We start from the raw sequence: 13,531 nt of genomic DNA on the forward strand, positions 1-13,531 counted from the left end.
TCTTACCCATGAAAAAAACACATAAACTCCTAAATATACATTTATAACAAAATTTGTTGATTTAACACACAAGAAAATCTATTATGAGATACTTTCTCAAGAATCATTCACTATTGATCTTAAGAGAATACTAAATGTTTTGAAAGCAACTAGATTTGTTTGCATGTGAAAATCCCAAACAGAGTAAATACTCAAAATCAATCTTAGATATAGGAGTTGAAGGTTTCAACTATAACTTGTATATTTGTAACAAATAGCAACTGATTTTTATTGTATGGTGTGTCTGGAGGATCCAAGCAGACTCAGAACCATTTGGTGTAATTCGAGGGGTTGCTTACTTTTCCTAAATATTGGTCTCTCCTAATGTATCTAAATTATATGGTTTCTGCCAAGAGAATAACTGCCCCAAGTATCAGAAAACTTCACTTCGTAGTAATTTGTAACATAGCAATAAAAAGCTATTACATCAATTTAAAAACTAACATAGGATTAATTTTTTTCCCTAAAAATTTCAACTGAATTATGGTCTGTGGAATAAAAACATTTTATAAAATATCGAACATCTTGAAATGTGAAAAAGAGCCTGGGACTCCAGAGTCTGGTGACTGGGAGCTTCTCAGGACAAGTTCAACTGCTACCTTGACATATGACCTTCAGCAAGACAATTAGCCTGTGTTTAGTTTCTGCATCTGTGTGCTATCTGCATTGAAAGGTTTTAGTCTTAATGGTTTTACAGATATAGCGGTTTTTAAAAGGGTTAAAGGATTATATATAAGCATAAAGTATTATTTGGTTATTTAGTGGCTGCTAGGAGAAAACCTTATCAACATAGCCTTAAAAAAAAAAAAAAAAAACCCAAGAACAAGAACTAGTCAGGTATTTGAAAAATGACACATTCAACATTCATCTGTTATCTTTCCTAGCCCAAGTTATTTTCTTAAGAAAATCATTCAGATAAAAAGAATTACACTGTTCAGCAGCTAGATTTCTAATTACTGTGAAAACATACGCTAGAAACATTCACACAGAGAAAAACTAGGCTTTGTGCATCTTCAAGAAAGAAGAAGTTTTATGTTATTTCACCCAAATGAATACTATGATGGGAAATACATGTTGTTTAAGTCAGCTTGAGAGTAAATCAGGTTTTATTGAAAATAGTTCTGGGCAGAGGTCCTTCTCATAAAGTGAGAAACTGTAGAATGAATAATTTATCTCCCTTGAATTTCTTTATATCATTTGCTCCACTGGGGTATGTCTCAGACAACGGTACACACAGTAGTTTTGCCCAACTCAGCACAGATCTGTAGTACATGCTGTGGATTATATTCAACAAATTTTTGTTAGTTGATTTCCTTTTTTTAGATTGGATTTAAAAGGTCAAGTCAGCATAGCCACCATTTCCTAGCCTGCTAATCTACCCTTTCATTAACGTTTAAAAACCCAGTATATTTTGGGATTTTCCCCCTAGCCTTTAGAAGAATTTTGGAAGTAAAATTGCCTTACAGTATGACTACCCATTTTATCCCCTGCACCTATGAATAGAGTATTGAAGGTATCTGTAAGCCAAATATGTCTTTCTTTCATTGTAACAGATTAGCAATGAAGTTTTGAAAAGTTCACCCTCGTATACAATGAGTAGAAAAATAGATGAAATTAACAATGGGCTTCACGATGTTGAAAAGATGTTGCAGCAGAAAAGCAAAAATATTGAGAAAGCTCAAGAAATTCAAAAGGTAACATCCTTCTTTAATTTCCCTCAGCATTTGACATTCCTCCTGTTCCTGTCATCAGGATATGCTCTAGGGATGAACGTGAAGCACAGAGATCCTAATTCAGATCCATGGGGCCTCCCTTACTGAGTATCACTGCAGAGGCTTGGTGGAGAAAGTTGCATTTAAGAACTGTTCTCAGTTGTTGTTGTTTTGTGGAGGTGGGCAGAGGCAGAGGGAGAAGGAGAGAGAGAGAGCCCCAAGCAGGCTCCATGCCCAGGCATGGAACCTGACAACCCTGAGATAATGACCTGAGCTGAAAACAAGAGGTGGACACTTAATTGGCAGAGCCACCCAGGTTGCCCAAGAACCATTCTCAGTTTTTTTTTCTATAAAATGGTGGGAATATACCTGAAGCCCTGAGAGCCTATGATTGTGAACTAGCCTTTTTTTTTTTTTTTTAAGATTTTATTTATTCGTTTATGAGAGACACAGAGAGAAGGCAGAGACATAGGCTGAGGGAGAAGCAGGCTCCCTGCGGGGAGCCCGATGTGGAATCATGCCCTGAGCTGACCCCTGAGCCACCTAGGTGTCCTTGAACTAGCCTTTTTCACAAGTAAAGGAGAGTAAGGATCTTATCCTGGGAAGATTGGCATAAAAAATATTAAATGTAAAAAACAGAGCTAACATGTTTCTCTGAGCATTTTTACAGTCTTTGTTTTCTAACTAATTAACATGTGAAATAAGATACAGAACATTTCTGAAAATTATCTGATTAAAAATATATATTCCAGTAGAATTTAAATAGAATTAACAGCTTTTCTTTAGACTACCAGGGAAAAAAGGAAAATAGAAATTCCAAATTTATTTCCCTTGTAAAATATCTTAGGAAGTCAAGTGTTAGATAAAACTGTACATGAGCATGGTTTTCTACCATTAACTCACCAGTAAATTCCTGCAGGTGGAAAACATTCTTATTCTAATCTACACTTTAAGGAAGTATTCTAATAGGAATGGAGACTTTTAAAAATAGGTCTGACTATGTCTCACCATTGGACAAAATCTTGATTCTTAATAAGTAGGGGAACCTAATTTAACCAGTCCATTTTTCCTATTTCTAAAAATTCAGTTCTTAAGCAAATATTAAGTAGGAATTAAATATTTTACCTTTGAGAGTTCCTCTGACCTTACAAGTCCAGGTTTGAATCCAATCAATTGGTTTCTTGAGCCAAATGCAGTCACTAGAATTTTCTGCCATTGCATCAACCCTAAAGCAAAACAGATGTTTTCTTTTTGTTAGTTTTATTTTTATACTTTTTTTTTTTATTATGATAGTCACAGAGAGAAAGAGAGAGAGAGAGAGGCAGAGACATAGGCAGAGGGAGAAGCAGGCTCCATGCACTGGGAGCCCGATGTGGGATTCGATCCCGGGTCTCCAGGATCGTGCCCTGGGCCAAAGGCAGGTGCTAAACTGCTGCGCCACCCAGGGATCCCACTTTTCTTCTTTTTTTTGAGTAGGCTCTATGCCCCATGTGGAGCCCAATGTGGGGCAGAACTCATGACCCTGAGATCAAGACCTGAGCTGAAACCAACTGAGCCACTAGGCACTTGATAAAAATTGTATTCTAGATTAAACACACACACATACACATATATTGGTCTATAAGGGTTCGGGTATAACATAATGTTACTCCTCATTCTTGAATGAGTAGGGTTATATTGATCTTATTTGGTGTCATTTGTCTCTGGAAATGTCCAGGCCTTTCTGTACCCTGACAGCTAATTCTGTACCTGAAATGAATACAGTTAGACCAAGAGACCTCAGAAAATGTCACAAGCAGTTTCTGGGCTTAAGTGAAATAGCACGCCTATGATGTTGTTTTGGTAGCATTTATTTACAAGTGCAGATACTATGCAAAAGCTAGGAATTAACACAGTGAGCTAGGACCTCTGCATTCAACGTGACTTATGATTTCCTTCTCCAGAAAATGTGGGACGAGCTAGATCTCTGGCATTCCAAGCTAAATGAGCTGGATTCTGAAGTGCAGGACATTGTTGAACAGAATCCAGGACAGGCTCAAGAATGGATGGATAACTTGATGATTCCTTTCCAGCAATATCAGCAAGTATCCCAGAGGGCAGAATCTAGAACCTCCCAGGTAAACAAGGTACGGCAGTTAATGCACGGTAACTACACTTAGCTTGTAGGAGTGTTGAGAAGGCTTTAAAACAAAACTAAAAGATAGATTCAGAGGCAGCCAGTTGCCTTTGATTTTTTTTTTTAAGATTTTATTTATTTATTCATAGAGACACAGAGAGAGAGAGAGGCAGAGGGAGAAGCAGGCTCCATGCAGGCGGCGCTAAACTGCTGCGCCACCAGGGCTACCCACCAGTTGCCTTTGAATTGCCAGTTTTAGATTCTGAAGCTAGAGCCACATGACAGGTTCAGGTGGGCACTGGGAGGACAGATTTAACCCCTGACACCTGCAGGAAATCTGACTGAATGGGCAGACACAGGCACGGAGAGTCGGCCCTCAGCAGGGAGGGTTCCACATGAGTGTGGGTTTCCCAGTAGGTAATGGGCATTTCCGACAGGCAAGCTCAAGAGCCCACTGGAGAGAACCAGTGGCAAGAAAGAATCATTTGGGAACACTGATTTGGGAGGCACTGTCTCCCTCCTTTCCAAATAAGGGTCCAGGCTGGTGAGTTGTACATGTGATCTAGCAAGAATGCCTCCATAATTCCTGAGTCATAACAGTATGAGGCAGGAGCCTAGTCCCAGAGGAAGAGGGATATTATAGGACAAGGCCCTGTAGGGGGACAAAATACAAATCCAGTGTGGAGAATGGAGCATAAAATGGGAACCAGACGAGTTGCCAGGCTACCTGGGAACTGTTACTGACACCCCTGGCATTAGGGTAGAACTGCTTAAGTCCTTTCCACCTACGGTCAGGGTTATTAGTCTTAAAAGTTAGAAAGATTGGGATCCCTGGGTGGCTCAGCGGTTTAGCGCCTGCCTTTGGCCCAGGGCGTGATCCTGGAGTCCTGGGATCAAGTCCCGCGTTGGGCTCCCTGCATGGAGCCTGCTTCTCCCTCTGCCTGTGTCTCTGCCTCTCTCTGTCTCTCTCTCTATCATGAATAAATAAATCTTAAAAAAAAAAAATGTTAGAAAGGTCAAAACCTGGAGGTGTTGGGCAAGGTAGCTCCAGGCTCATTAGTGTAACAAATTCTTCAATCAAGACTCATTAGACTCAAGTAGAAGGTGCCAGACCCCTTGCTACTACCTCTCTTTCACAGGCCACGGTTAAGATGGAGGAATATCATGACCTTTTGAAGAGTACTGAGGCTTGGATAGAAAACACCAACCGTTTGCTGGCTAATCCTGCTGACTATGATTCTTCAAAGGCGCTGAGTCAGCATGCTAGTACCCTTCAGGTAAGTGTTCTTCTCCAGTGTTTCCTGAGCGTCCTAGAACCTTCATAATGATTCATGGTCTAGGTGACTCTTGTGCTTTTTTCCCCTTCTTTCCCAAAAAACAACCTTATCTTCAACCATGCTAGATGGCAGAAGGAAGCTTAGGTGAGTGGTCGATTCCAGACAGAAATTTGGAGACAAGGTCTAGTTCTTTGTCCTGATAAACACTACATGACTTTATGGATAATTTGCTATCTTCCTCTAGGGGCCTCAGTTTTCCCCAATTGTGAAGCAAGAATATTGCAGTGATTGGTGTTGATGGTTTGGGGCAATAGAATTCTAAGATGGCTTCCAATATTGCTATCCCCTGATGTACACAACCGGTATAACCCCATCCCATTGAGCGCAGGGAAGGAATAGGAGAATATATGATGAGAGAGCCACTCTATTAATTAGCATATATAGTATATGGCTAAGATAATAGGGTAGTCACTCCCATGAATTCATAATTAATCATGGTTATATGATTATAAGACTCTCTGATGGCACCCTGGAGAGTTCTCCAGCTGGCTCCATGAAGTAAAGCTGCCATATTAGGGCAGGGTCTTGGGGCTAGGACCCTCAGGCAGCCTTCAGGAGCTGAGAATGACACCACCATCCCCAACCCCCAGTCAGCAGCCAGCAGGAAAACTGGGATTTCAGCCCTATGACTGAGTTCTCCTAACAACCTGAATGAACGTGGAAGAGAAACCTGTCCTCCAAATGGCACCTTGATAGCCGCCTTGTGATAGCCTTTGATAGCAAAGTACCCTCCGAAGCTACGCCTGTACCCTTGAGCCATGGAAAGTATGAGATAATACATTTGTCTTCTTTTAAGCCACGAAGTTTGTGGTAATTAGTTAGTTACACAGCATTAAAAAATGAATCCACAGTTCCTTTAAGCTCTAGCATGCCATCGATTCAACATGTCCTGCCTGTCCTCTTTGGTGCCCGGTGTTTCCATGCTACCTTACAAAGACAAAATAAATGAGAGTATTTTCCTACTTGGGGCCATGACTGCAAGAGATCTTCCAGATGCCAAGTAGTATTGGCTTACATTCTACTGTGAAGGCGTATTTCCTTCTCTCCTATTATTCAAACACCAGAAAGAATCTCTTAGGAAAAGGTTTATTCTATAACAATTTTTAGAATTAATCAGACTTCAACATAGATCCAGCTCTTTTTTATCTCTTTAGAATAGCACAATGTGTTCCCAAGTGAACAACTGGTTTCATACCTCCCTGATGTTTCAGATCTGTTGGCCCAGCTTTGCCCTGTGGTAACAGTTGTAAAGCTGCCTTTCACCCACTTGTTTCTTTTCTTCTCCTTGCCTGTGATTTCTGCCCCCATCTCTTGGGCTGGCTTTCCACATCCCCATAGCACGTCCTCTTTTATTTTAAATTGCCTATATTTTTCACCATTTTCAAGGAGTTTGCAAAGACAGAAGAGAGGAATTAATACTTCTTTCCTCAGATGCTTCTTAGGAGTTCAAAAAAATGTTTTTCACGAGTGAATTCAGACAAATGCATCTGTACGGTCAAGACATCCTAATTTGCTGGCCTTAGTTTATGAAACTCTAGTTTATGAGCTAGAGGAAGTGAGACCAAGGGGAGGTTGATTTACCACAAGAAGCATCCACATAAATCCTCCAATGGGAAGCAAGTCTCAAACAACTAGTCATATGTGAATATACCATGTTTCTCTACTTTGAAAATAGCTGTCCTATTTTTAAGATACCCCTTTCCATTTTTCTAGCATTACGAGGCATTGATTTTTTTTTACATGTCTTCTTAAAACTCCCAACTAAGCTTTCTGTTTTAATTGCACTACAACCTACCTTGATTGTATTTGTTAAAATAGGTTTTTATAACCCAGAGATGATTTCAGAAAGACTACTGTTGTAATTAAGAATCATCGAGGGGATCCCTGGGTGACTCAGTGGTTTAGCGCCTGCCTTTGGCCCAGGGTGCGATCCTCGGGTCCCAGGATCAAGTCCTGCGTCCGGCTCCCGGCATGGAGCCTGCTTCTCCCTCTGCCTGTGTCTCTGTTTTCTCTCTCTCTCTCTATGTCTATCATGAATAAAAAAAAAAAAAAAAAAAGAATCATCGAAACATAAACTGTCATTGTAAATATTGAAAAACAACTTTTTTTTAAACAAATTTCATTGAGGTATAATTTACATGTAGTAAAATATACCGTGTGTGTGTGTATGTGTGTGTACCTATGTTTATAATTTTTTTAAAGTAAACTCTACATCTTGGGGGCTTGAACTCATGACCCCGAGATCAAGAGTTGCATGCACTACCAACTTCCAGCCATGTGGGCCAAAATACACCTATTTTAAATGTACTACTAGATGAGTTTTGATAAAGGTATACAATTATGTAACCACCACCACTATCAAGGTAAAGGACATCTCCATCACCCCAAAAAGTTTCATCTGTCTCCTATAGTCTCCTCTCACCAATCTTTAACCCTATGAATCACTCACTCATTGTTTTTAATTAATATAGTTTGTAATATATTAATATAGTGTCTTTTAACATAGGTTCCACAATGTTCCATTAATAGAATCATACAGTATATACCTTTTGTGCCTGACTTCTCTTGCTTGGCATAATATTTTCAGGATTCATTTAGGTGGTTAATGTTTTTATAGATAGTTCATTCTTTTGTTTGTTGAGTAGTGTCCCATTTATGGAAATATGCCATATGTTTATCCCTTCACCAGTTAATGTGCATTTGGCTTGTTTCAAGTTTTGGGCTGTGCTAGGTTAGCAGCTTAAAACAACAAACAGTTTCTGTGAGTCAGGAATTCATGCATGGCTGAAGGTCTCTTAGAAGAAGGCAGTCAAGCCTCAGTTTAGGTGAGGGAAAAGACAGGATGCTCTTCCAAGGTCATTTACTTGGCTATTGGCAGGCCTTAGAAGATCCACTTCCATATACAGACATGTGGCCCTCCCCCACAAGGCTGCCTCATGGCATGGTAGCTGACTTTCCTCACCATGAATAATCTAAAAGGAGAGCCCCCATGACAGAAATAGTCTTTTTATAACCTCATCTTGGAAGTGACATCTTAGCAAATAAATCAGTAAAGACAATAGTAAATAAGCAAGTAATTCAGTAAGCCCAGCCTACATTCAGAGGAGCTGATTATAAGGGCACAAATATCAGGAGGTGGGGATCCCGGGACCCACTTAGAACCTGCCCATCAGGCTGCTGTGAACGTTCATAGACAGGTCATATACCATGGATGTATGTCTTCATGTCATATCATTTGGTAAATACCTAGGAATATGATTGCTGGCTTTTATGGTAAGTATTTAACTGAATAAGAAAATACAAATTGTTTTCCTAAATAGCTGAACCATTTTTCAGCCCTTTGGCCATGTGAGTTCTAATCGCTCCATAGTCTCATCTGTACTTGATATTATCTGTCTTTTAAATATTAGCCATTCTAGTGACATGGTGGTATCTCATGTATAGTTTAAATGGCCTTCTTTATGACTAATGATTTATTTATTTGAACATTTATTTTTTTATTTTTTATTTTTTTTAATTTTTTTGAACATTTATTTATGTGTTTGTCATTTGTGCACTTCTGTGATATGGCTGTTGAATTTTTTAATTGGGTTGTCTTTTTTTATTAAATTGTGTTATTTATAAAATATTCCAAAAACCAGTCCCTTATCAGATATATGATTTACAAACTTTCTCTGAGTCTGTGGCTTGCCTTTCATTCTCTTAGTATTGTCTTTCAAAGAGCAAATGTTAGTAATTTGGTGGAGTTCAATTTATCAATACTTTTTTTTTACGGGTTAGCCTTTCGTGTTGTATCTAAGAAATCTTTACCTAACCCAGTATCACAAGGGTCTTTGCCTGTCTTTTCTTCTAGAAATTCTATAGACTTAACTCTGAGATCCATATCAAGTTTGTTTTTGTATATGGTATGAAGGTTCATTTTTTTTTTCTCTGGGAATGTCTGAGTGTTCCAGCACCATTTGTGGAAAGACTCACCATTGAATTACCTTGGTGCCTCATTTAATATCAACTGCCTTGTTGAAAATCAATTGTAGGTCTATTTTCAGGCTCTCTCTTCTATTCTGCTGATTTGTGTGTCTGTTCTTTCACTGATGTGGATTACTAAAGCTTTATAGGAAGTCTTGAAACCAGGTAGCTTAAATTCTACAACTTGTTCTTTTTCAAATTCGTTTTGGCTAATCTGTATCTTTCGCAATTCCATGTACGTTTTGCGATCAGCTTGTCAATATACACAGGACTATTGGAATTTTGAGTGGATTGCATTAAATCTGTAGATCAATTTGGCAAGAATTTACATCTTAACTATATTGACTATTCCAATCCAGGAACATGATGTATCTCTTTATTTTGGTCTTCTTCAATTTTTCTCAGCAGTGTTTCATAATCTTCAGTGTACAGGTCCTACACATAAATTGTTGAATTTATCCTGAAGTATTTGAAGTTTTTTAATGCTATTATAAATAGTATTATTGATTTTTAAAAAGCATTGTTTTTAAGTTTGTTTTCCATAAAATTTTCTCCTTCTGGTATTTTAAATAAGGACAATATAAAGTTCTGAATAATCCAATAAATTTTAGAGATTTGTGACTAGAATTATTTTTTTTTAATTTTTTAAATTTATTTATGATAGGCACACAGGGAGAGAGAGAGAGAGAGGCAGAGACATAGGCAAAGGTAGAAGCAGGCTCCATGCACCGGGAGCCCGACGTGGGATTCGATCCCGGGTCTCCCGGATCGCGCCCTGGACCAAAGGCAGGCGCTAAACTGCTGCACCACCCAGGGATCCCCTGTGACTAGAATTCAAATTGAATTAGTAAATGTTCTTTCTCATGCCATATTATGTTTTATGACTTACCTGAAGACTATATTAGCAGGTTGAACATTTCCAGTTGGTGGCTGAGATTTTGAAATGTTAAGTTGGAAAGTTAATACATTATCATTGTTAGGAGAAAAAAGAAAGAAATTATAAGGAGGAATGTCTAAGAAATTATAAAAATGGATGTTTTTCACTTTTACTGGATTTTATCAGATAGACCCCGTGGGTGCCAAGTTACTCAGGTCAACTTGAGCTGTAAGGGCATCTCATGAAGTCAGTAGCATCACTTGAGAAGGCCTGAGGAGATCATTGACACCAGGACTGGCAAGCCACAGGATTGCCTCTTCATTTCCCATCCCCACTTCATTTCCCATCCCCACTTCACTTACCTATTTCTCTCAAATTCACATTCCCAAAATTGCAAGTCCAGCCAATGAGAGAGAGCCTGAATGGCTTTCTTGGCCCTAATATCAAATTACAGAGGGATGGACTACAGGTTGGGTGTTCCTGGTTCTGTTACTGATGGCTGGAAGAGCAGGGTTACATGATATAAAATAGCTGCTAGAAGCCCACAAATATGGAGTAGATGATCTAAAGTCATCCAGTGTTGTTGGGGTGCCTGGGTCTCTCAGTCAGTTAAACCTCTGCATCTTGGTTTTGGCTCAGGTCATGACTTCATGGTTGTGAGATTGAGCCCTGAGTTAGGCTCTGCCCTCAGTGAGGAGCCTGCTGGAGATTTTCTCTCTCTCTCTCTTTCTCCCCCCCCAACCCCCCCACCCCTGCTTGTTGTGCTCTCTCTCTCAAAAAAAAAAAAATAGTAATAATAATTAATAAAAAATAAAATAGTCTTTGAAAATATTTTTAAAAATAAAGTCAAAGTCACTCAGTGCTGTTGACAATATGGAGTGTTTAGTGTTTTATCATGAAATGATATGAATAGGAGTTGAAATACTGAGACAAATTTAAAATTTCTCTGATACACATTTTTCTTACTAAGGTAAAATTGACATATGTTGTATGAGTTTCAGGTGTACAACATAATGATTTTATATTTGCATGTACTGTGAAATCATCACAGTATATCACCATATATAGTTACAAAATTTTCTCTGATTTCAATTTTAATCAAGTGTTTCAGCATCTTAATGTTCTCTCTTTTTTCTCCCTTGTTTTCCATTGTGCAGATGGCTTTGGAAGATTCAGAACAGAAACACAATATTTTGCATTCAATTTTCACGGATCTAGAAGATTTGTCAATAATTTTTGAAACCGATGATTTAGCACAGTCTGTACAAGAGTTAAATCATCAAGTAGCAGCTTTACAACAAAAAATCATGGAAAGCCTTCCACAGATTCAGCGGGTGGCTGATGTAAGTTGGCACAATAAAGACGTGATTTCTTATTTTTAATTTATATTTCATTTAGTAAATTAGAGTTATACTGCTATTCAACTCTTAATTATATGAAGACATATTGATCTGGTACATTTTTCATTTATTTTCTTATTTCTTGAATTATATTTTACTTTGATTTGCAACCCATGGTGCATATCCCCATTTTCAGTCCAGAAATGATCTCTTCAAAGGAAAAAATCCCGATCAAATAAACTCATTGTTTTCTCTTTGTCAGACAGGCAATATTGTTGATATAAAAGCACAGATTAGCAAAGAGGGAGTTAAACAGATAACCCCTCAAATCTTTATTTGCCAATAGCAGATATTTACTGAGGGGCTGCTGTATGGCAGCCACAGGATTTTAAACTAATTTTATTTATTTTAGCTTGAAACATGTGAGGCATTTATTTAAGGATGAAGTCACATAGCAAGGGTAGGTACAATTAGTCTTAATCATTTACTTTTTGTTTATCAGTTACATTTTCTATACCTCGCTTATATAACTTCAGGGAATAATAATTGGTAAACATTCTGGGTTATTGAAGCTTATTCCAAGGTTTTTAAATGCTTTTACGATTTTTGATAGAAATTACTCTAAGGGATATTGTATGTTTTCTTATAACTTTTTCAATATAAGATACAAAAAATAATTCCAATATAATTTAACTTTTCTTCATAGCTTGGAGTTATTACTACAAAGTTGCTATACTCACTCTTCCATTTGCTAATAAAGTTACATTTATCTGATGTTAAATGGCTCCAAACTGCTTTAGTTTGAAATCCTCACTCTATTTCTATGTAGTTTTACCTATCTCCTTCTTTGCTTTTGCTTGCTACAGTGTCTCTGCATTGAGCTCTTACTGCAGGCCTAAAGGGCCTCTTACAGGGACAGCTGGGTGGCTCAGCGGTTGAGCGTCTGCCTTTGGCTCAAGGCGTGATCCCGGAGTTCCGGGATCGAGCCCCACATCATGCTCCCTGCATGGAGCCTGCTTCTCCCTCTGCCTGTGTCTCTGCCTCTCTCTCTGTGTGTCTCTCATGAATAAATGAATAAAATCTTAAAATAAATAAATAAAGGCCCTCTTACAGTGCGGCAAGTGGACTTCGATTTGTAGGGTCTGCAGCCTGTATTCATCCATTTATGGTCATAAGGTTCTTAGCTAAGTCCTAGAGGCTGACATTGATGAGAGAATAACCACTAGGCAAATAATCTGTTATTTGAGTTAATCTGAGTATGTTACAAAGTAATTTAGTGACTCTGTATGACAATAGTTCTTTAGGGGATTGGCAATCCTGTCAATTTTTTCAGCTCCTTTTGTGTTTCTTTTCCAAGGGCAACTTTATCATTTTACATAAAGTGATAGAATTTTAAAAAAATATTAGACCCACTTGTATTCAAGTATTTAAACACATTCCAGGGAACCCTGGGTGGCGCAGCAGTTTAGCGCCTGTCTTTGGCCCAGGGCGCGATCCTGGAGACCCGGGATCGAATCCCACGTCGGGCTCCCGGTGCATGGAGCCTGCTTCTCCCTCTGCCTATGTCTCTGCCTCTCTCTCTCTCTCTGTGTGACTATCATAAATAAATAAAAAAATTTAAAAAAATTTTAAACACATTCCAAAGATAAATCTAAAGACTTTGTAGATATTGTGAATTTATTTAAAAATTGATTCAGGGGCACCTGGCTGGCTCAGTTGGAAGAGCATACAACTCTTGATCTTAGGGTCATGAGTTCAAGCCCCATGTTGGGTATAGAGATTACTTTAAAGTTTAAGTTTAATAAACTTAATAGGGATCCCTGGGTGGCGCAGCGGTTTGGCGCCTGCCTTTGGCCCAGGGCGCGATCCTGGAGACCCGGGATCGAATCCCACGTCGGGCTCCCGGTGCATGGAGCCTGCTTCTCCCTCTGTCTGTGTCTCTGCCTCTCTCTCTCTCTCTGTGTGTGACTATCATAAATAAATTAAAAAAAAAAACTTAATAAAGTTAATAAGTTAAGTTAATAAAATTAAATAAGTTTGTTAATAAAGTTTTAATAAACTTTAAGTTTATTAAAAAAATAAACTTAAAAAAGTTGATTCAGATACATAATACCTTGTTCTTATAGTGTAAGTAATTGAAAATT

General features: G+C 38.4%; 1 protein-coding gene across 5 annotated transcripts in view; it reads left to right on the forward strand.

Moving 5' to 3' along the window:
- SYNE2 (spectrin repeat containing nuclear envelope protein 2) overlaps positions 1 to 13,531 on the forward strand; it is a 319,917-nt gene that overhangs the window by 196,152 nt on the left and 110,234 nt on the right. For 4 of the 5 annotated variants that reach the window (XM_025442804.3, XM_025442803.3, XM_025442805.3 and 1 more), the window contains 4 exons: positions 1,593 to 1,733; positions 3,695 to 3,877; positions 5,007 to 5,144; positions 11,205 to 11,390. In XM_025442804.3, coding sequence (XP_025298589.1) covers positions 1,593 to 1,733; positions 3,695 to 3,877; positions 5,007 to 5,144; positions 11,205 to 11,390 — 648 coding nt within the window. The remainder of the gene's footprint in view (positions 1 to 1,592; positions 1,734 to 3,694; positions 3,878 to 5,006; positions 5,145 to 11,204; positions 11,391 to 13,531) is intronic. The other variant, XM_025442808.3, reaches the window with a different exon arrangement.

This window comes from Canis lupus, chromosome 8, assembly GCF_003254725.2.
Source record: "Canis lupus dingo isolate Sandy chromosome 8, ASM325472v2, whole genome shotgun sequence".
NCBI classification, from domain to species: Eukaryota; Metazoa; Chordata; class Mammalia; order Carnivora; family Canidae; genus Canis; species Canis lupus.